This window comes from Tribolium castaneum, chromosome 10, assembly GCF_031307605.1.
Source record: "Tribolium castaneum strain GA2 chromosome 10, icTriCast1.1, whole genome shotgun sequence".
NCBI classification, from domain to species: Eukaryota; Metazoa; Arthropoda; class Insecta; order Coleoptera; family Tenebrionidae; genus Tribolium; species Tribolium castaneum.
The window spans coordinates 2,238,958-2,261,391 of NC_087403.1; the positions used below are offsets into that span (position 1 = coordinate 2,238,958).

General features: G+C 38.3%; 2 protein-coding genes across 2 annotated transcripts in view; both read left to right on the top strand.

Moving 5' to 3' along the window:
* PlexB (Plexin B) overlaps positions 1-15,467 on the top strand; it is a 30,236-nt gene extending 14,769 nt beyond the window's left edge. Inside the window, exons 2-16 of the mRNA XM_064359312.1 lie at positions 7,460-8,996; positions 9,047-9,147; positions 9,203-9,701; positions 9,755-9,988; positions 10,043-10,300; positions 10,508-11,293; positions 11,345-11,674; positions 11,724-11,994; positions 12,037-12,188; positions 12,234-12,367; positions 12,413-12,761; positions 12,810-13,146; positions 13,192-13,730; positions 13,776-13,958; positions 14,010-15,467. Of these exons, the coding sequence (XP_064215382.1) occupies positions 7,518-8,996; positions 9,047-9,147; positions 9,203-9,701; positions 9,755-9,988; positions 10,043-10,300; positions 10,508-11,293; positions 11,345-11,674; positions 11,724-11,994; positions 12,037-12,188; positions 12,234-12,367; positions 12,413-12,761; positions 12,810-13,146; positions 13,192-13,730; positions 13,776-13,958; positions 14,010-14,117 (5,760 nt within the window). The 5' untranslated portion in view covers positions 7,460-7,517 and the 3' untranslated portion in view covers positions 14,118-15,467. The remainder of the gene's footprint in view (positions 1-7,459; positions 8,997-9,046; positions 9,148-9,202; positions 9,702-9,754; positions 9,989-10,042; positions 10,301-10,507; positions 11,294-11,344; positions 11,675-11,723; positions 11,995-12,036; positions 12,189-12,233; positions 12,368-12,412; positions 12,762-12,809; positions 13,147-13,191; positions 13,731-13,775; positions 13,959-14,009) is intronic.
* Positions 15,468-16,714: 1,247 nt separating this feature from the next.
* On the top strand, positions 16,715-22,025 carry LOC656720 (probable E3 ubiquitin-protein ligase makorin-1). The gene is made up of 6 exons (XM_963229.5): positions 16,715-16,981; positions 17,228-17,473; positions 17,523-17,642; positions 19,541-20,071; positions 20,211-20,490; positions 20,542-22,025. Exons 1-6 carry the CDS (start codon positions 16,932-16,934, stop codon positions 20,677-20,679), a joined length of 1,365 nt encoding a protein of 454 aa, XP_968322.2. The 5' UTR covers positions 16,715-16,931; the 3' UTR covers positions 20,680-22,025.
* Positions 22,026-22,434: the final 409 nt, after the last annotated feature.

Genomic DNA, 22,434 nt, shown 5'->3' on the forward strand with positions numbered 1-22,434 from the left:
TCTTCACGAAACACCATAATCTCTACTTGAAATTACAAATTTCTTGCACAGATCGATATGTGGTCGCTTTCTTTCCACTCCGAACCCATTTTTATTATGTTTTCAAATCTACTATTTGGACCGACCATTATATTATTATTCTCGCGCTCAGAATTGGATTTTTGCTGCTCGTTTTTAACAGATAATCACATTATAATTTGCCGACTGGGTGTGTACTTTTCTCTGCCTCCACGTAATTATTTCATACCACCTCAAATCTTCAAATGATGGTTCTGTTTTAAATTAATCCAAAGTAACAAACGAATAGCTATAGCTTTTTTGGACGTCAATTTATATAGCTTTTTCTTATTGTTTTCTTAATTATCCTCCAGAATTTAAGTAAACATTGGTAAAAATGAAATGAATCCGTGCTTTTGTTTTAATAACATTTCGGAGTCAGTACGTTGATTTTTTAGCATTTCGATTTTTTTTATACAATTATTAAAATTTGATATTTATTTACAAATTGAAAGATACGGTGTCTGTTATTAAAATGCACCTAAAATTCAATGGTAAGTTTTTGCACATAGATTGATTTAAAGGCGAAAATTTATAGCATGCATAAACAACGTTCGTAATTGATTAATATGCTAGTAAAATTATTTGAAACGGTGTTGAAAGCGATATGTTTGCACTGGTTGACTTCCTAAAACTCGAAATATCACAGTTTTGTTAATTATATTACTGTAGGTGTCGTAATAAATGGGTTGTCACTTGGCCGATCATTTCTTTGTGTTCGGAAGAAATTGATTTAAGCTGGAAATAAGACTTTGCATGGCGTAGACTTGGCAAATGAAGATTAGTTGGATTTTTTGCGTTTTGGTTGGTCGGTGTGTAATTGATCTGGCGTGGCCGAGATGGCACGAAGGAATTGTAAAATAATTTTATGTGCCGTCAGCTCTTGAAGTAATATCTTGCAATTGTGTCGGTAATGGGCCATTATATCTATTTCCAATGATGGCATATAGGATTGCGAAAAATAAAATTTTATTCGTCGATTAAATTTTTTATAGTCTTTGTTCATATGTTTATTTGAGGAAAAGCAAGGGTGGGGTTGAAATCTCGCTGTTTCATTCGTCTTTCGTAAACAATTGCGATACGACAGATGCATGAGCGATGCAAAATATGAGATTAAATTATAGCTGCAATAAAAGTTGACTATGAAAAATTTTATTAATATTTTCGGTGCAACTGTAAAAGAAACGTTTCTGTTTCAATCAACGTTTCGCTGGATGCTTCTTGCAATATTCCGGAGCGTTAAAATGCATACCATCATTGCAATATTTTAAATACGTTATTGTCTCATCGTTGCCACACAAGAAGCCATTACACTACCAACCGTAACCGACGTTCATTTCTTATTAAATTTTTATTGAATGTTTCCTATTACCGTATTAAACTCACAAAACTTAAATAAATAACCCACTTTACTACACATCGTAAAAGCTTTCAGGCTTTACGCACAAATGCGGTCCTGTCTCTGGGGCTTTATTCTTCTCCTCACCATGTTTTTAACATCTATCCCACACGAAATCTTATTATTTATCGGCACGGCACAATTAATTACACAGTCGGATCTTGATAAAAAGACTTACGTTCTCTCCATCACATACGATCTTACATAATACATACCCGGCTTCTCATTATATTAGATTTGAACTCGCTCGAGTATATGACGTTCAATATTGTTTGTACGTATTTTCATTTTAGTTTAATCATCGTCTTTATGGCGTTCAGATATTACGAATTTGTCGAGTGACGCTCTGAATTATGTGTTTACCCTACAAATGTCGCTTTTGGTGATTTCCTTACTTCATTCATAAAATAATAATCCTTTTTTGTGTTCCCAACGATCCCATTATAGACCTTTTGACAATTAATTGTGTAATTTGTGACAGTGAAATCCATATCGATCATAGATGCCGTTCCATTGTCACGCAAACACAAAACTTATTCAGCTCGATTGTGAAAAGAACACAAAACTTGACATTTTGCACGCAATAATTAATGGTTTTGTCCCCTCTTGCATACGCCCGTCAAAAAAGAGAGGGACATTGCATTGAAATAAAGCCACTGATTGTTAACCACCCTAATTGCGCGCCGATGGAAATGCTAATCAAAAGAGATTGATCCAAAGGTACAGAAAAATAATCACCATTTATTGCACACCCATATTCTATGAAAATGTCAGAACGAACAAAGCCCAATTCGAGACGACAGGTGCACAATGGCGACAAACTAAAGTATGCATAAAAAATTAATGCTGTAGACGCTTCGTTGTGTAATGCGAACAGAAATCCAAAAAATAAGACAGGGAACGCAGGGAATAATATGCTTACAATTATTACGAAGTTATTTCGGTAAATCCTCTGCTTGGGAAAGTAATTTTTATTTCGGCTCTGGTTATTAAATCGAAATTAAAACATTAGGTTTTACATTTGTGTTAGTAGGTGGAACTAAAAGCTTTAAGCGGTTTAAAAAATCATGAATTGTTAACCATGTTTTATTTCATTAGCGATGAAAAATCAATTTCGTAAATAATTTGTAATGTTTGAAATAGTTCTGTTGCAGTAGTATGATCTAATGAATTTTTGATTCTTTATTTGCCAAATTGGGAATTGGAAATGGGGTTTCGACTGGTTTTTATTTGTGCCTAATAATATTTACAATCATTACAATAGGGGTAGTTTATAAATTTACTTAACTACATTTGTTCGCTAAAGGACTGATAACCGCATTAATTGTTTTCTAATTTAATTTTATTATATTGGCTTTGGCTTCCACTTCAAACGTGATATTTTTGTTATTATATAGAGAAATAAAATATTTTCTATACGTCCAGCATTATGAATTGCGGTGTATTGATGAGAGAACTAAATTTATTGCATATTGCCTTTGCATTAGTGTCGTTTGTAAAACAAAATAGATCCAAATAGGAATTGATACGAGGAGAGCATAAAGTTTGTTTATACTAAAAATGTAAAAATTTTATTTGTGATTTGCTTTACTTTGATATTGTAAATAAAAGTATAAAAAGGCAGGTAAGTAGATAGAGTGAGAAGTAAGATTCAGAATTCGCTGACAAATGGTAAAGAATAATAAGAAAAAGTTTGTAAAGAGTCTTGAAAGAGGAAGATTTGATTCATAGAAATATTATCCACATGCAACAATGATTCTAAATGTGAAGTAAGCGTCTTTCGTGACTAACTTTATTTCGCTTTTGTGAATGGAGTTCTTTTGCGGCGTCAAATAATTTTTGTTAAAATCGTGTATCTGTTAAAGGAGCTCATTTCACTTTTGATAGAGAGATAAAAGAGTGTTGTCGTCGTTGATTTTACGAGCTTGAAATGAAATTGGAGCGAACCACCCAATGCGTCCAACGGAAGCTATATTTCTAGATACGTTTGTTAGTCACCTCAATTACTCTAACTCGAATTCTTGGTGTAAAGTGTATAGTTTTTTAATGTAGCGGAGCGATGATGGATGTGGTGGTGATGGGTTTCGGACTAAAAATAAAATTCGGGCAGAGACGGTTCTCGTCTTGTTAACGGTGCATTTAACGAACGCAATGAATTTGATGAATTGTTTGGTCGAAGCGGCGCGTTTATTATCCGAAAACGCCAACCAAAAGAGCCTCACACCGTCACCTGTCGCTGTTCCATTTTTTAATCAATTTCGTCGTTTTCTCTAACGGAACGAAATTAATTTGATATAATATAATAAAAGGAAAGGCGAGTGGTTCGTGATGCAAGCCGAACACGGTTGCGTTTGCACCCTTAAAGGAAGCGTTGAATTAAATTAATTGAGATTTAATGCTTATGTATCAAGAGATGGGCGATACTTTTTCTGTTTGCTTGTTAAACAATTTAATAATTTGTTTTAATAGCCCCTGTCTAATCGAATTAATACGGCCGGGGTTTATTTAAATGGCCGTGTTATTTATCTAATTTTTCCAATTTATTTTCATCGAGGGGTGCACGTTTTCATGTTACGTGATATTATAACTAATAGATCAAGTTTGACCTCCCGTATATCATGGTGTTGTTTACTGAAAGGCTCCGAGAATAATCAATTTTTGTCAGTAAATAAAATATGGCGGAAAAGAGTTTTTAATTTTCTCACCATTATTCTATTTGTTCGAGGGGAGATTTAATTTGAAATAAAGTATTTTACGGCGAAATTAGATTTATAAAGTTGGTAAAGTTTTAAATTGCGTTTGAAATGCGAACGCTGAGGACCATATAGAGATTCGGGAGAATGTGGTCGAGCTTAAATAAATTTAAGAAAGTGTTGTCTCGTGTATCGTTCGGGTGCTATTTCATGAAAATGGACTACTAAATATGTCATCTGAGTATTGTTGTCATTTACATAATTCGTTGTCATCTGTCGGGTGTCGACAGATATATTTTTTTTGATTACCGGATGGTTCATTTCTCACTGGAAACGCTACACAAACACGAACTTGCGTTTATTTTAGTCTCCGTGTGTTGTGGCACAGAACATATTAAGTCATAAGTATGATTCTACGGGTAATATATTGATTATCTCAGTTCGGTGGTGTGTTTTTAGAAGTATTCTATTAATAGTGGGACTACTACAGGTCCACTTCTACTATAGGAGCTTGTTTTGATGTTAAAGTGACGGCACGCCAGTCTGAGCTGAGCTCAACCGAGCCAAGATCAATCATCGTCGCGTATACGCGTTTCAATGAAACACTCCCTCGCCCTAAAACCTCTCACATCAAAAGATCTTCACTCGGCGAATGTCTCCAGAATTCGCCTTGTTAATGCTTATTTATATAATTTATTTTGCGTCATTTGATCGCTCCTAACGCCAAACAGGTTGTGTCAAACAAAGCAAATTCGCAAACTGATGACGCAAATAAGTCGCTTTTCATTTCCTTTCGCAAACTTCCAACCCCATATTTATCCTCGGATTACTCTATACAAATTGATTATTTTCCGATTATAAGCCCCGACTGCAGCGAATCGCTCATTTTTACCCTTACGCAAAAATACGACAAACTTTAAAATGCCACCAGCTAATACAAGCAGCTTTACAGCAAAACTCATTATAACTGATATTATCTTTGTGTCAGTATACGTGACATCAATTTATTTTTAACTTTATACACAATAGAGCTACGTTAATAGGACTTGCTTTCAAATTTTTAATTATATTCAAATTTCTCACATAACTACGAGCTGGATTGCAAGTGATCCTTTATTTTTCCAGCCCGGGCAAAGCCAGCGAACGCAACAATTAAAGACAGCGTGAGATTCGCATCCCGGCTGCTAATTTTTTTCAATTAAACCCAATTTTACCAAAGTCACCAAGCCCAAAACTCGCCACGAGAGGAGAATCCCGCAATTAGATTAAAAATGTTAATTTCCAGACTATAACTCTTCAGCTTACCGAGCTTTCTCATTCTTTACACACAACTTCCATTTGTGAACGCTCTCGTTCCGACAAACAACCGATACCAAAATGCGATACGTGACAGTGTTACTTTTCTCCTGTTTGTCTTTAACTACAAAAATATTTATTCATCGCTCTTAACCACCTGATACCTAATAGCCTCCACAAATTAAATAAAACCTGCCCACATATCGAATTTTCTTGCTCTATTTTTAAAAATAATATTTTCGGATATTCACCGAAAGGAGTCACTTGAAAAAACAAATGTCCATTTTGACGCTTCACATGCGGCTGTAGGGCGGAAATGCAACCACGGTCCAAAGTTTTTCCGATTTTAATAAGATCTAAAACAAAATTTAGTGCCTGCATCACAAAATAAATCACAAACTTTCTAAAATACCGGCTTCATGTACTTCACATTTATTATAATTTATAACAAATGCTCGAGACGTTCGGTGGCGGGGAAGTCATTTTTTAAATCAACTATTGATGACGGTGACTGACAAATGAACAAAAGTTTTTAAATACGTTTTTAAATCAAAGCAGGGATTGTTTTGTTCGAACGGAAAACTTCCAACTATTGTTGAGAAAAATATTAGCTTTTTCTCCAATTTAAGTTCTAGGAAATTATATTTACTTCCTCATCACTAGCGGAAACGGCAATTACGGCAATTATTGATTGTATTGGTCTTACAATCTCGGCTTCGTCTTTTCTTACAATATACATAGGTACACGCTAACGAAGGAAGTAAGTATGTCTTTCTCTCGTTAAAAGCTATACGAAATTTTATTTTCCATACTTAAATAAACATCAAAAATCGTACAAGTCGGAAATAATTATTATTTCTTATTTGACTTAACCACATTGGTCATAAATTTAAAAAAGACTGGTGCAGATTTTATCCAAACTCTGTTGAAAGATAGCTTGATGTTTTCGTTATTTTTACTACTAGAGATTTGAATTTTTGCACAATCGTAAAACTTTATGAGCTGCACCTTTTAAGGTATTCAACTGAAGTTTAAATCGTAAATCCGGCCTACAGCGATCCTGAGAATTAATTCGTTTGTAGCTAAGAGTAATTGAAAAAAGTAGATTAAAACAATTATTTAAAACAAGTTCAGTCTTTTACTAATTTTTTAAATTGTTGCAACACGTTACATATAGAGGGGTAAGGACAGCTTCATAGTAGTGACGTTCGATATCGTTTCAGCGAAGCGATTCGATATGACACCACTTTATCGTGTCTTTGGAATTTATTGTTACTTGAAATGACGGCACGCATTCCGCGGATCAGTTTTTTAACCATGACGGTACAGATTGGTCTAACACTGTACAAAAATCTGTAAGTTTTGCTCACTAAGTACATAATTATTATTTTTTTGCGTTTTGGTTTTATATTAATCGCGGGACCTTTGTCACCTTTCACAATTTTTTCTATGTGAAATGAAGGCGCCTTTTGGCTCGAAATTTGTATTTGTTACTAATATTCCTATAAATGTTGAATTAATATTATTTTTTGGTTTGCTTTAGACGAAATCGGAGATATAAAGAACTTAATTTGCGTTTTTAGTTGAACAGTGTGCTAAAAGCCGGTCTGGCTTAGCGCAATTAGCGAAAAACAGGATTTTCAACTTCAAAACGTGCTTTAAATTACGCATTTTCGGTCTATTCAATGATTTTTCGGTTTATTTTTGAAATATTTTGCGAAAAAACAATAAAACTCTCGATAATCTAAGATCTAAGATCTTTGTCTACACAGAATTTTTTATCTCAAACACTTGCTAAACGCTCGAAAAAATGTGGGTTCCGTTTTGGATTCGTCAGTATTTAGATCTGTACGTTTCCCTGAAAAACATTGCCAAGTTGTTTCGGTTTTCACTCTGATGATGTAAGAGGAATTATTATTATTTTTTCTGAACGTGTACTGTTTCGCCTGAGAGGGAAAAAAAAATGCGATTCGTTGGTTTGTGTTGTGGTTTTTATGTGTAAATGTTGTTTCAGTGATGCGGTGCGGCGTTGAGTTCGGGGCCGGCCGGAGAATGCAGTGGCCGGCGTCTTCATGGTGGTGAAGTTGGTGGTCGCTGGGTCGGCGGTGGATAGAGGGGCCAAAATCGTGGCGGGCCTCTGGCTGCTGCTTCTGGCGGGGCTGTGGGGTCGCGCCTCCGGAGGCGTGCTCCTGGCGCAATACCCGGGCCCCGCCGATCCACCGATGCACTTTTCCCATCTGGCGATCGACCACCAAACGAAGAGGATCTTCGCCGCCGGCACGAACCGCCTCCTCCAGCTCGACGCCGATCTCAAGTTGGAGTACGCGGTGGTGACCGGTCCGAAGAACGACAGTCCGTCATGTCACGCGGTCGGGTGTCACAACCCCGACATACCCCTCACGCTGACCGATAACTACAACAAGATTCTTCTGATCGAACCGGAATCGCGGACGCTTATATCGTGCGGGTCTATTTTCCAAGGTGCGTGCTACAAGTACAAACTGAGCAACATCAGTGCGGAACCGGAGTTCATTCCGCAGGCGGTGGCTGCGAACGACGCCAATGCGTCCACTTACGCCTATATCGGGCCCGAAAGTTACAACTTGTGGGGGCGATCGAACATAATGTACGTAGGGACCACCTTCACTAACAATGGCGAGTTTCGGCACGACGTCCCGGCCATTGCTAGTAGGGATTTGGACACTTTAGCCATCGCTGAATACTCTTTCAACAAACAATCGCACGTTAGCATTGACGTCAAGTATAGAGATCATTTTATTGTTCAGTACGTTTACGGATTTAACGCTAGCGATTACGCTTACTTCGTCATTGTCCAGAAACAATCGCACCTTCCGGGCCAGGAAGAGCAAGGCTACGTATCGCGATTATCGAGGACTTGCATAAACGACGCCAATTACGACAGTTACACCGAAGTTACGCTGCAATGTGTCGACGGTGATCAAAAGTATAATCTCGTTCAAGATGCTAAAATTGCGACTGCAGGGGACGAATTAGCCAACTCGCTCGGAATTGCAGTTGGAACCCCAATTTTGATCGCTGTTTTTCGACCCGCGCGTGGAATTACCAACGAACCCCAACCGCACTCAGCCCTCTGTCTCTACCCCTTGCGAGATATCGAAGCCAAATTCATTGAAAACATTCACATGTGTTTCAACGGAAGCGTCAAGTACAGGAATATGGGGTACGTTTCGGGGCCTATTTTGGACGGGAAGTGTCCGAGCAGCGGATCGGCTGGGAATATCCCGAATTTCTGCGAAGTCGGGCTAAAACTTAGCGGGGTTACGCCTATAGTCACAAACGCAGCGCTTGTGTTTCCTAATGTTTCGTTATCGGCTGTTGCTACCGCGTCGACGGGAAGACATGTATTAGCTTTCCTGGGGACTACCGACGGGAAATTGAAAAAAGTACTTCTATCAGGTCCTGTTCCTACAGAGTATGAGGAAGTTGTTGTCGACGAAGGTAACGCGATATTACCCGATACGACTCTCTCGACTTCAGGAGATTACCTCTACGTCCTCTCAACATCAAAGGTAACGTATCAATCGAAGCCCCAACCCGTTTTTCAGCGCTTAAATTCTAGATATCAAAGATTAATGTCGAGCACTGCAGCAGCTACAACAACTGTTCAGCTTGTTTAGAATCAAAAGACCCTTATTGCGGGTGGTGTTCTCTCGAAAAGAAGTAGGTTTTAATTACGCCCTTTTCTCCCAGTGGCATTAAGTAATTGTAATTGTAGGTGCACTGTTCGTAGTGCCTGCCTCAAGGCCTCTCATAGCCCTCCGCGCTGGCTGTCGCTGGGAACGGGGCAACAGTGTATAGACTTTGAGCAAGTTTTACCGGAGCGAATTCCGATTAATCAAATGACTACCGTCCGTCTTACAATAAAAACTCTTCCAGAACTTCCATATGGTGCTAAATATAAGTGTGTGTTTGGTTCGGCGGAGCCCATCGATGCAGTCGTGACAGAATTCGGGCTCTCATGTCCGACTCCTGACGTCTCAAGGCGTCCGCAAATCCCGCCACAAAAAGACCACGTCCTCGTACCTCTCAGCGTTCGATCGTCGGAAACAAACAAAGACTTCGTATCGAGAAATTTTGCCTATTACGACTGCTCCAGACACACAACGTGCATGCAATGTGTCAAGTCACAGTGGGCGTGCAATTGGTGTGTCTACGAAAATAAGTGCACACACAATACTTCAGTCTGTCAACGCAACATCATTAGCGGTGAAAATGTTAGTCCAACGTTCACACCACGACACGAGCCTATATTTCCTTTCGGTTTCAGAACCCCATGCACTTGCCGAATCACGGCTTCGAATACTGCCCGCAGTTTCGAAGACGCGACGTTATTTTATTACCCACGAACGTACCAAAGCAAATGGTTTTCGAAGTTAAAAATTTACCCCACCCCCAGCCTGCCCACTCCGGTTTTCAATGTATCATAATCATCGAAGGTGCCACAATGCTGGTGCCTGCGCGAGTATCGTACAACAAACACATTGTTTGTGATAACACGACAGTGAGTGCGGCGAAGGTTTCCCCGAATTTTGCATCCAATTAACTTATATTTCAGTATTCGTACGAAGCCAACGAAGGGGAGTACGAAGCTAATGTGACAGTTGTTTGGAACAGAAATCATCACATTGACTCAATGACAGTCAAATTATATAAATGTGATATACTGGGATCGCACCGCGAACACGCCGACTGTTCATTATGCGTCACCAGAAACTCGAAATATCAGTGCACCTGGTGCGGAAACACTTGCACCTATAGCGAAACGTGCCAGCAAATACCGCACATCGAGTGCCCAAGACCTCGGATAGACATGGTAACCAACAATCTCAGCTTTGTCGAGCGCGTGATCAGGATTTTTTTGATCAGTTACTCAATTAAATAAAAAACATTCGTAATGATCTCTTATCTAAAAATATCTTTTCACGTGGAAGCGGCCCTTTTCCTCACGTGTTGTGCCTGCAGATTTATTTTTAAAACAACCGATTGTTTTCCGTAATGTGCTTTTTCAATTTGCTTGCAGATAAAGCCGCTGAGTGGCCCGATAGAGGGCGGTACGTTGGTAACCATCGAAGGCAGTAACTTGGGTTTGAAGAAAGAGGACGTTCAGGGGAAGATAAAAATAGGGGAGGTGCCCTGTGAGCTCGTTAATTACGAAGTTTCGGTGAAGATTCAGTGTGTGACGGGCCCGTCAAAGGTCGAGAAGACGGCGCCGATAATAGTGGGGAACGAGGCTGGTTTTACGAAATCGTCGGTTGAGTTCAGTTACAAAGATATTAAATTGTTCGGAATTGATCCAACGAAAGGTCCGCTGTCTGGCGGCACTCAATTAGCAATTAGGGGACAGTATCTTAATATCGGTTCAGAAATAACCGCGTATTTAGATGATTACCCCTGTCAAGTTAATTTAACTCAAGCATCGAGCGGACGTCTGACTTGCATCACTTCGCGAGCGCACGAGCCGGTTAATGTAGGAAAACTAACATTAAGTATAGATGGCGCGATTCGTACTTTAGAAGGTAATCCGTTTAATTACACGCAAGATCCGACGATTATGGAAATTAAACCGCTGAAAAGTTTCGTGTCTGGAGGAAGAATGATCTTCGTTCACGGCACTAATTTAAGTAGCATTCAAGCGCCAGAAATGGAAGTTTACTCGGATAGCGAACCGTCGGTCCCTATTAACAAAACCTCGTGCACTGTCTTGAGTGCCACGCAGATTGAATGTCCGAGTCCTTCCGTCAATCGGCAGTTTCTTTTAGCCAGCACTAGGGTTAGAAGATCACTTAGACAGCCGTCGGCTATTAAAGTACGTATCTGGTTTTCGTCCCAATTGGCGATATTTATAATTGGATTGCAGATGCCAGAAGCACAGCTTGTAGTGAAAATCGGTTTTATAATGGATAATGTACAGTCTGTTAAAAATTTAGATAAGCATTTCCCTAACTTAAGGAGCCAGTTGTTATACGTAGAGGACCCGAAATTTTTTAAATTCCCCAACCAAATAAAACTTTACAAGGGTGATACTTTAGTAATAGAAGGCGAGAACTTAAATATGGCTAGTGATGAAACTGATGTTGTTGTTACAATAGGCACGAAACCGTGCAATGTCACCGGACTAGCTATGAGCCAGCTTGTTTGCTCACCACCTGAAACGCAGCCACTTGACACGGACGAGAACGGCGTAAAGGTACCTCTCCACAAAAATCATTTGCATAAATAACAATCCATATTTTCAGACTGATACTAATCTGCCTCTCGTCGTCGTTCGAGTGGGACGTAACTTGAGGTTTCCACTCGGTTATCTGCGTTACGACATTTACAAAAGTTTCGCTTTTCCTCCCGAAGCAATAGCGATGATAGCGGCAGGAACAGTCCTATTCGTGTTATTTTTTTTCGCTGTTCTTTTTGTCTATCGTCGTAAATCCACTCAAGCGGAACGCGAATATAAACGTATTCAGATACAAATGGACACGTTAGAGAGTAATGTAAGATCGGAATGTAAATTAGGTAAGGGACGACAATTTACGTTGATACATCTTCGTGAATCAGAATTTTTAGCATTTGCCGAACTCCAAACAGACATGACCGATCTCACCGCCGATTTGGAAAATTCCGGAATACCGACACTAGACCACACGAGCTACATCATGAAAGTGTTTTTCCCAGGCGTCAGCAACCACCCGATTTTAAACGCGCCTAAAGTAACGACTTTATTTGACTTGACCTGACTTAACTTATTATTGTAGGTACGGATTAACGTACCGAGGACTAACTACGACTCGGCAATGCTACAGTTCGAACAACTGATAAATAACAAACACTTTGTGCTAGTTTTTATTGAAATTTTAGAATCTCAAAAGTCGTTCAATATACGTGACAAGTAGGTGATACTGGTCGCAAACAATTGACTTATTTCCTTCCGTAGAGTCACAGTTGCGTCCCTGTTGATGGTCGTCTTAATGGGCAAGATGGAATATGCCACTGATATCCTCAAAAGTTTGCTTTTACGACTTATTGATAAGTCAGTTAACACGAAACATCCGCAACTTATGTTGCGTCGAACCGAGAGCGTTGTGGAGAAAATGCTAACCAATTGGATGGCCTTGTGTATGTACTATTACCTGAAGGAATACGCCGGTTCGTCGTTATTTTTACTATTCAAAGCGATCAAACATCAAATTGAGAAAGGTTTGGTCGATGCAATCACTCACGACGCTCGTTACTCGCTATCCGAGGAGCGTTTATTACGCGAGCAAGTGGAGCACAGTGTCGTGGTACGTTTTACGGCCGAAATTAAGCGTCAAATAACTGAAATTTCGCAGACTTTGCACATTGTGCAAGACGACTTGGACGAAAAAATCCAGTGCAAGGTGTTGGACTGTGATACAATCAGTCAAGTCAAGTCGAAAATACTAGATGCACTCTTTAAAAACACACCGTTTTCCATGCGTCCTTCGATCCATGAAGTCGACTTGGAGTGGCGGCACGGGCGCGGTGGTCACTTAACGTTACAGGACGAAGACTTGACGACTAAAACAGTAGGCTCGTGGAAGAAATTGAACACTTTGGCCCACTACGGCGTTAAAGAAAGTGCGGTCATGTCGCTGATTTCGCGTCAGAATGATAGTTTCAACAATTGCAAACAACCGTGCCACAATTGTACGTCACTTAACTCGTGTTTGTTTACCTAAAGTTGGGTTTTAGGTGTGGCTGGTATGTACTTCAACAACTCGCAGTCGCCGATAATCACAACAAATGGGGACGTGGAGACGGGCACCAATCCCAGGATTTATCATTTAGTTAAGCCGATCGACGATCACCAGTTTCCGAACAATAAACTGGGCGAGCGCACCCATAAAGCCATCCCCGAGATATTTCTGACCCGGCTTTTGTCCACCAAAGGGACGATTCAGAAATTCGTCGATGATTTTTTCATGACTATACTAACAGTGAATGAGCAACTGCCCCCCGCGGTTAAGTGGTTGTTCGATTTGCTGGACGAAGCGGCGCGAAAGCACGGGATCCAGGACCCTGAAGTCGTCCACGCTTGGAAATCGAATAGTCTTCCTCTTAGATTTTGGGTGAATTTTATAAAGAATCCCGATTTTATTTTCGACATTAACAAAACGACCACGTTGGACTCGTGTTTGTCGGTGATCGCGCAGACGTTTATGGACTCGTGTTCGACCACCGAACATCGGTTAGGCAAGGATTCGCCCTCGAATAAGCTACTGTTTGCTAAAGTGAGTCTTGTGTTTTGTCGTTCGTTGCGTGATGATTTTCTCTAGGACATTCCTCGGTACCGAGAGATGGTGTCCCAGTTCTACCACGACGTTGCGACTTTGCCGGTTATAACCGACCAAGAGATGGGCTCGGCTATGCAGCAGTTGTCGGCCCAGCAAGCCGACGAATTCGACAGTGTTGCTGCGCTCAAGGAGCTCTACATTTACGTTACGAAGTATAGGGAACCGGTTGGTTGTCTCTTGCTAGTTGTGGTGTTTTTTTTACGTTTTGTTCCACAGATAATTGAGGCTTTGAACAATGACATAAACTGCCGTCGGTTGCACTTGGCACAAAGGCTGGATAATGTTGCTTATACTCTTGGAGGTGAAGACACTTCAGCTTGCTGACCTCGTCAGTCACCTGATCCCCTGCTGCCCCAACCCTTGGCGCCCTGATTCCATGCGCATTGTGCATACACATGTCCGCATGTGGCTGCATATGAGCGTGTTATACTGTGATATGGCGCACGATCAGGTGACTGTGATTGGAAGCGTACTTACCCTCCAGCGGCTGCTAGTTTCCTTCCTGAGTGCCTCGCTACGCTGATGGGACGTGACAGGACAGTGTATACGCGCAGTGGCGCACTTATATAGCGCACTTTCGTTCGGTCCGGTTAGCTTAGTTTTAAGTAGAAGTCTATAGACATTTATTCTACATGTATCCGACTGATATGTTGCGATTAATTTTAGTCATTTATTTAGATACAGTATTAAAGGACGACATAGTTTAAGTCTGCAGTAACCTGGTTACTGCATCATGCAACATCGCCTGAGCATTTAATTTACTATCAGTCGTGTATATGGTAAAATAGTGATCTGTGCCGGAACTATATTTATGTGGAATCGTCTTCACGTCCAGTGATTTGTACGTTACTATTTTAATTATGTTTAATATTAAACAGTGCATACTTGTATCTTAACTATTATATATTTTTTTGTACATACTTCTATTGTGCATATAGATTATTATATCGGATTTATAAAGTGTTTATATTTAAGCATTCATTCGTAATTCATTTATTAGATTGTGTTAGATACATTTTTATCCTAACGACAGTTTTTACAAACAATTTATTGTATATGTCGTAATCGCCTATTTAAAATGTGACTATACACGCCACCTTTTAGTTTGAAACCTAGACAAGATATATATTTTTATTCAGTATTTTCCACATCACGTATTGTAGTCATATTTTAAATTTGCCATTAGAAATTTTTATATTTAAAATATTGATGTTTGAATTCTCAAATTTAATATACGAAAAAAGTAGTATATAAAATGTTACTTCTGGGCCAGGACATTTGGCGTCTTAAAAATCAAGGCAAAATCTTACAAATTTAGCTGTTTGCCCAAAAGCAAACAACCGAATAGGGCCTAAAACCTCTCAAAAATCATTAATTTTTAATGATTACTTTTGGGAAAACAGTAAATTTGTAAGATTTTGCCTTGATTTTTAAGACGCCAAATGTCCTGGCCCAGAAGTAACATTTTATATACTACTGAAAAGTTAGATAAAAATGTTTGTTAAATGCAATTTTAAGGGGACTTACTTTAATTCAATTCATGATTTTATTATCTGATTTTTTACTGGTTTATATTTCGTATGTTTTTGGTAATGTGATCGTGAATTAAAGCTTTTTATATAAAGTGTATTGTTTAGTGATATTTTTTTACTCTATTAAACTTGTATTCCAAAAGTTTTATTTTTTATTCATCTTCTACATGTACACACCTCAGATCATTCTAATTGTATGCACATCATACATTTGGACGTAAACAATAAACAGTTTTTATTTTTAATTTGGGCCAGTCAATATACTGATCACAAACGTCAGCTCTTCAAGTGACCAATTGTCTCGAAAAGGCACGGAATCTGAGTTAAGGTAAGTACATATGAATTTATACCAAATATTGGTATTTCTTATGAGAAAATTAACGATAGGTTATTTCACTATACGTAAACGCTAAATAAAAATTATAAGAGTGAAAACAAGAATTACGAAAAAATAAATAAGAGATAAGGTATCACTGCAAATCTCTTTGTCTTCTAAGTATGAGAAGGTAATTACCTAGGTAGTTACCTAATAGGTATTGCGTTTGATTAACCACTAAAGATATTTTATCTTATCATATTATCAGTTTTTATTGCAATAGTATGTTTGGTTGCCTATACACAACGAGCTAAAATATAATTAACACAATACAGTTAATTACAATAACTCATGATGATCCACAAAAGAATACAATCCTAACGAAGTGGCGAAACCCAAATGCAACCATACTCAACCTTCAACTACATAAAATATTTGAGTACGCACTTTGGAAATTTTTTTGTCCCGACAGTTTCTAAGATTTTTATAACACAGCAAAATATCTAAAAATAAATGAAATAATTTTGGAAATCATCGGCCGAAATGTCTTGTAATTTAAAATAAATTTAAATTTTTTAATATGATTTAAAATCAGGGGAAAGATTAAATATTTTTTTTAATATATTTTAAAACCAGTAGTTCTTTTTTTAAAATCAAGGTAACATTAAAAAAAAATGATCAAATTGAATTAAAATTTAATTGCGATTAAAACGTGCTGTAAACCGCCCCTTTGGAAAATTTCTGGGGGTTGCTGTCGCCCCTAAGTGAGGAAATGTTTTATAGATATTTTTTTCGCTAAATACAATAAATTATATAAAAAAATATGCGAGAGTAAATTTGATAAGGTGGGGTGGCATCCCTGACGGTAACGTTTTTTTCGTCGGTTATTTTGAACCGCCTGGCAACAGCAGCAACACCTCGTTACTGTCCCTGTTTGTGTTAAGACACGTTTTGTTTTTCAAATGTTGTTTATTTTCCCTGTTTAATTAAAAAAAATTTGGGGCTGTTTTATTGTTTTGAATGTGGAAGGGTGTATTTACGCACGCTTGCGCTGAAGTAATGCCAGCCAGCAGCGCCAACTGCATTCATTTCGAGGATGCAAGGGAAGTGTGTTCTGCTCTTGTGTTTTTCTTAAAATTTGTGTTTATTTCGTAAAAAACTGTGAATAAAACACTTACACGACATAGAACTTTTACCTGGTGTTATAAATTTGCTTTCACGTGAATGTGTGGAGTTAACGTTTCGTATTTTATTAGAAATTTTCAACTGAAAGACATTTAGTTAGACAATATGGCGGATAGCAATCAGGGTTTCTCAGACACCCAAAAATTCTGCTTTGAGTAAGTAATTTAACGGTTTTTTGCCGTATTTGGTTACTGGAACGCTAGTTTAGTCCGTTTGGGTGAAACCCACGGTTTTGGTTCGGTGCAACCACTTGCCGTTTATAACCAAAACATTTTGTTTCTGTTCTTGTGCCCCCTTGAAGCCCAGTGTGGCCATTTGTCGGTTAAACCGCGATTTTGGCGGTATAATTTTTTGTAGCCGTTAAAGGGGGCTCATGTGAATATAACACCGGTTTGTTTCAGTTACTATGAGAGGAATGTGTGTAAGAAACCAGGCTGTTCCCTCACTCATAAGAGGAAGAACCACATCGACGTAGTCCAAGTAAAGCCGCGAGACGGGTGCGTTATCGGGAGACTCAAGACAGCCCCGCTTTGCCGCTACTTCTTGCGCGGGTACTGCACACATGCCGGGAACTGCCGTTTCCGTCATGAAATAATACCAGTAAACATGCGTAATGTACCAAATACTAATAGTAACCAACCCTCAAGGTGCCCTTCGTCAATTCCCCGAACACGTTTTTTTAAAAGTATGTTTTAGCACAAATACGCCATCTACCTCTGCAACTGAGTTGCAAAACGCTAACAAGAGTGAAGACAAGAGGGCTTCACGGGCGGAGTCTTCTGTCCATGCTTCAGCCGCTTCAAATATGAATAATGGGTAAGTCGCGAATTACTTTCTCCCTATTATTTGGTTAATTAATAATAAACTTTCATTGGCTCATTTTCATTTATTATGATGTGAATGTTTTTCATCATTGAGCGAATAGTGCGCCGTTAGAGTTCTGAAGGTCTAAACAAGAATTTACACTGCTAGCAAAAAACGACATTACAGTCATCAAATAATTCTAATTGTCTTATTTAGAAAATGCTAATTTGCTTTTATTATTCTCCGCTCACTTTTCTCCCATTTACACCTAAAATAACCACTTGGTTGTGGCTCACATGCGCCAAAAATGTCCATTTTTATGGGATTGACACGTCACTGTAATTAAGCAGCGCACGAAAACTAAATTTCTGGGAAAAATTAAGTAGTAATGCAATGGCTTTAAATTATTTTTTGCAGTTTCGAGCTGTAGGAGATGCAGCCTCGATTTAAACGTTCGAAAATAGGTTCCCTTGTTTCAAGTTTTTGAATCATTTTGTCAAATTTTACGAGATATTTGAGTGTCTGGCTTAAAAACTTTAGAAAGGATAATAGAAAACGACCGACTTGTTGCGAAATCTTGCCAAATAATTACTTTTTTTATTTAAAGACGTGACAAAAAAATGCAAAATAATGTCAGTTCTGGAAACAAATTTTTAACCAGTGATTTTCACGCTTGAAGGTCGTAAAAATTTGCTAATTTTTCGCTTTTTTGAATGGGATCAACTCTAAAAAATGCCACGGTGAGATTTTCCACTCAATTTTTAATTTTTCTGTATGTTCTAATATTACACATAATATTTTTTTTCTTCCGGTTTAAATATATTTTTCAAAAAAGTGATTGTTTAGTATAAAAACCTACTGAAATGTTGAAACTGAAAAAATTATGTCGTATTTGTGCCTGGGGTTGTCTGTGTTTGTTTTTATATCCCCTGTATTCTAAAGCTAATAAAATGTTTTTTAAAGAATTTGTAGAACAATTTGCGTGTATATCAGGTGAATGGAAAGTATGGAAACAAGCGTTTTTCCCCAATCTATTTTCTTTTGGAAAAACTGATTGATAATTGTATAGATAGTGCCTGTTGCTGCTGAATTTTTGATAAATGTTTGATGGAGATAATAAATTTATTTTTAACTTCCGGCAGCTCCGTTTAATTTAGATTTTTCATGTTGGAAAAACAATTCTGAAAATCGTGTTTTTTAAAACGTATCGTGTTATCGTAAATTAACTGATATTCAATAATTTTGCAATTTGGCTTACAATCAGAGCGCATCTAACAGCAGCAGCAGATTTTCAAAAAAGGTTTTTATTTTTGTGAAAAAAGCTCCTGAAAATACTAGTTTCGAGATTGTACTCTTAAATTTTCCGCGTACGGGGAGCTACATTTTTTATATTAAATTTGTCAGTATTAGATTGTTCGCTTAAAAAAAAAGCAAAAAAAAACTATTGACCTTATTTTTTAATACAACCCTTGCGATCGAGCACCAGCATTGAAATTTTGACATGAAGGGTTGCATTTTTATTGATAGTTGTGCTTTGATTTGTGTCAGTGGGTTATTGTTAGGGAAAATTATTTCAATAGTCAAATGATCGAAATGCTCTGTGCTACGGAAGTGTAGATGGTGTTGTTTCAGGGGCTCATTGTACGTAATTGTACCGCGTCGGTGTGTTGTTTCGTTCGGTTTCTTGTACGGGATACGAGTACTACTTTGAGATTTTTGCGACGCTACGGGTATTTTTGGCCTCGGAATTGGAAAAGTGGAGTGTACACATTTGCACATTGAGGAAAGAAAACAAGAAAAATTTTTCCCACACACCCGGTGTGTTAAAGGGAGACGATTTTATGTATTTGAAATTTCCGTTTTCGTTACTAATTAATGCGAGTCTTAGAAAAAATGTATGATATTTGTAGCAAACCGGGCGAGGCCGCCGTAAACAACGCCGAAGGAGCCGCTTGCTCCCCCCTGAAGGACTCCCTTTGGGTGAACGCTCCAGAATTTGTGCCAAAAAGCATCGCCACGAAGCCTTTGAGCTACGCAGCTGCCGTCAATCCGACCGGTGCCGTTGGAAACAATAACAGCACAAAACAACTTTGTCCTTACGCGAACAAAGATGGCTTCTGCAAGTATCCACCAGGCGAATGTAGCTATCTCCATGGTGAAATATGTGATCTATGCGGAAACGCAGCATTGCATCCGTACGATGAAGAGTTGAGAAAGAAGCACCGCCAAGACTGCATTAAACAACACGAGAAGAACATGGAACTCTCCTTCGCCATCGCTCGATCAAAGGAAAAAAGCTGCGGCATCTGCTTCGAGGTCATCATGGAGAAAGCCAACGGCGAGCAGAGGTTCGGGATTTTGCCCAACTGCAATCACTGCTTCTGCTTGAGCTGCATCCGGAAGTGGAGACAAGCGAGGCAGTTCGAGAACAAGATCATCAGGTAGGGGATTTTTTTGAGTTTTTGATTCGTTCACCCGCACGAAGCGCCAAGACGATTAATAGCAATTTTTATTAGAGAAATAAAGAGAGGACTTGAGGGAGAAGATTCTACATCGATCGTTTATTTTTTGTTGTTGTAGAGCTTGTCCGGAATGCCGCGTGACGTCTGATTTCGTGTGCCCGAGCCTGTTCTGGGTCGATACGAAGGAAGATAAGAACAAGTTGATCGATGATTATAAGACCGCTTTATCGACAAAAGACTGCAAATATTTCGATAAAGGTGTGGGCAAATGCCCGTTTGGCAACAAGTGCTTTTATCGCCACGCGTTTCCCGATGGTCGCGTTTGCGATGTTGGGCCGCCGCCGCGCCAAAGGCGCCGGGGTCCTGGTCTCGATAATGCCGCTATTGAAGTCCTGCAGGTACGAGCTGAGTTTATACACTTGTACAGGATTATTGAATTCAATTTACAGCAAGTTATTTTGTGGGATTTCTTGGATGAAAGAGATAATCCATGGCAATCCTTAGCAGAGGATTTGGAAGATCTGGCTGATTTTTTTTCCGATTCCGAAGAGTCAGACTGGTCTGACTATGATTTGTTCATAAGTTAGACAGTTTTCAATTTGTTTCGTTCATTTGCATCTCATTTCGTTTCATTTTTCTTTTGGGTTTTTCGATTGTTAGAATTCAAAAAATTAGAAGAAATCTTTATTCTTGTTAATGATTTCTTGTAAATAATTGTTATGAGTATTCTTTGATTTCATAATTTGGAAAAATGAAAGCAATGGCTTCGAGTTGTTGCTTACTAGTTTAGATGAATGATTATTCAAGCCTCTCTGGTTTTTTAGCTATTCATTAATGCATTCATACATTTCTTCGTTGCTTTAGCCATGTGTTATTAACAAGTTTACGTTATCCATTGCTTTTGTTTAACACATAGCTTTGCAACTTAGTGTATTGGCCATGTTCAATATGTAAAACCAGTTCGTGTTAGTACCAGAGAAACTTTACGGTTTATTTTCCAATCTTAGGCCAGTACCGTGTTATGCTTTTTAATTGTATTTTTTCTAAGAAAAACTTTTGCCTTAAAATACTGACATGGGGAACGTCAAAATATGATTTGATATTGTTTCTCATATATTCCATTGCTTTGGCCATTTAGTTTTTAGGTTTTGTTTTGAAAAGCGTTTCTCAATTTGTTTCCATTCAAATAAATATGTTAAGTTAAATTTCAGGTACCCCGTGTCTACAAAACAACACAATTGTTGTTGTGGAATTTAATGAATTCGCGTTTTTTGTAAATACGGGGTATTGCGATGAACCGAGATACACGCAGTTTCACAATATAGCGCATGTTTCCTCAAATGCTGTTTCGGACTTTACATACACACCGATGTTTGGCTACCTAGATTTTTCGTTTGTATCACAATGTAACGTTAATGTTCTTGTCAATAAAATTTAAAGCGTTTTTTCAAATTGCGTTTCTCATGGTGCTCATGCAGATACAATTGGAAACGGGCTGCAGAACAGAGCATGATACAGATCTGTGATTGTTAGCTTAGTAGGATTAAACGATTTAGTTCTAGTTACTGTTGATTGAAGAAGCTTTTGTTAATTTTCAAAAAATTAAAACAAACACAATAAGATTTTAAAAAATAGTAAGACATTTCAAGCAATACTAAATGTTTACCTAGAGCTTCTAACATTATTGTCCTCCATAGGTTTACACGGTTTTGCTTGGTTATGTTATTACTATATTTAGTCATTTATTTTAGTTCTATTGCTTGTATTATATGTATATTATTAAACAGAAAATTTGGTTGGGGTGGAATAGTCTTAAAAATATTTTCCAGTATATCCAACCCAAAGCAAATACTGATACTTTGACATCGGTTTTTTAACAAAAATTCTGTATATTATTACGTACTTATTCCAAATAAAAAATAGTTGCTCCGAATTGTATTTTTTCAACACCCTTTAAACCATAAACGAAGAAACCCTCAAAACAATACTTATATGACAAAAATGGCGCCCGATATTGCTTGGGGAATCACACAACTTCATGGTAAGTGCAGGGTGGTGAAACCTAAATGCACCAAACCAAGTATAGGCGCCAAATTCAAAATCGATTGTAGTTCGGCTTGCCATCGCAGATGTCGCACACACGTATAGTCAATTTTAGCGAAGCTACCTATAATATCGGCAGAAATTAACAGTGGACCTGTGACAGTTGCCATTGTGCCAATCGCCATTTTGTGCTTGGTTTGTTTGGTGTTCGCCTTCGGCTTTGTTTTATGTGAAATTAGTACTGTTTTGTGGTTTTTTTCGTGTGTGTGCTTTTTTGAACTTTTTTATTGTGGGAATAT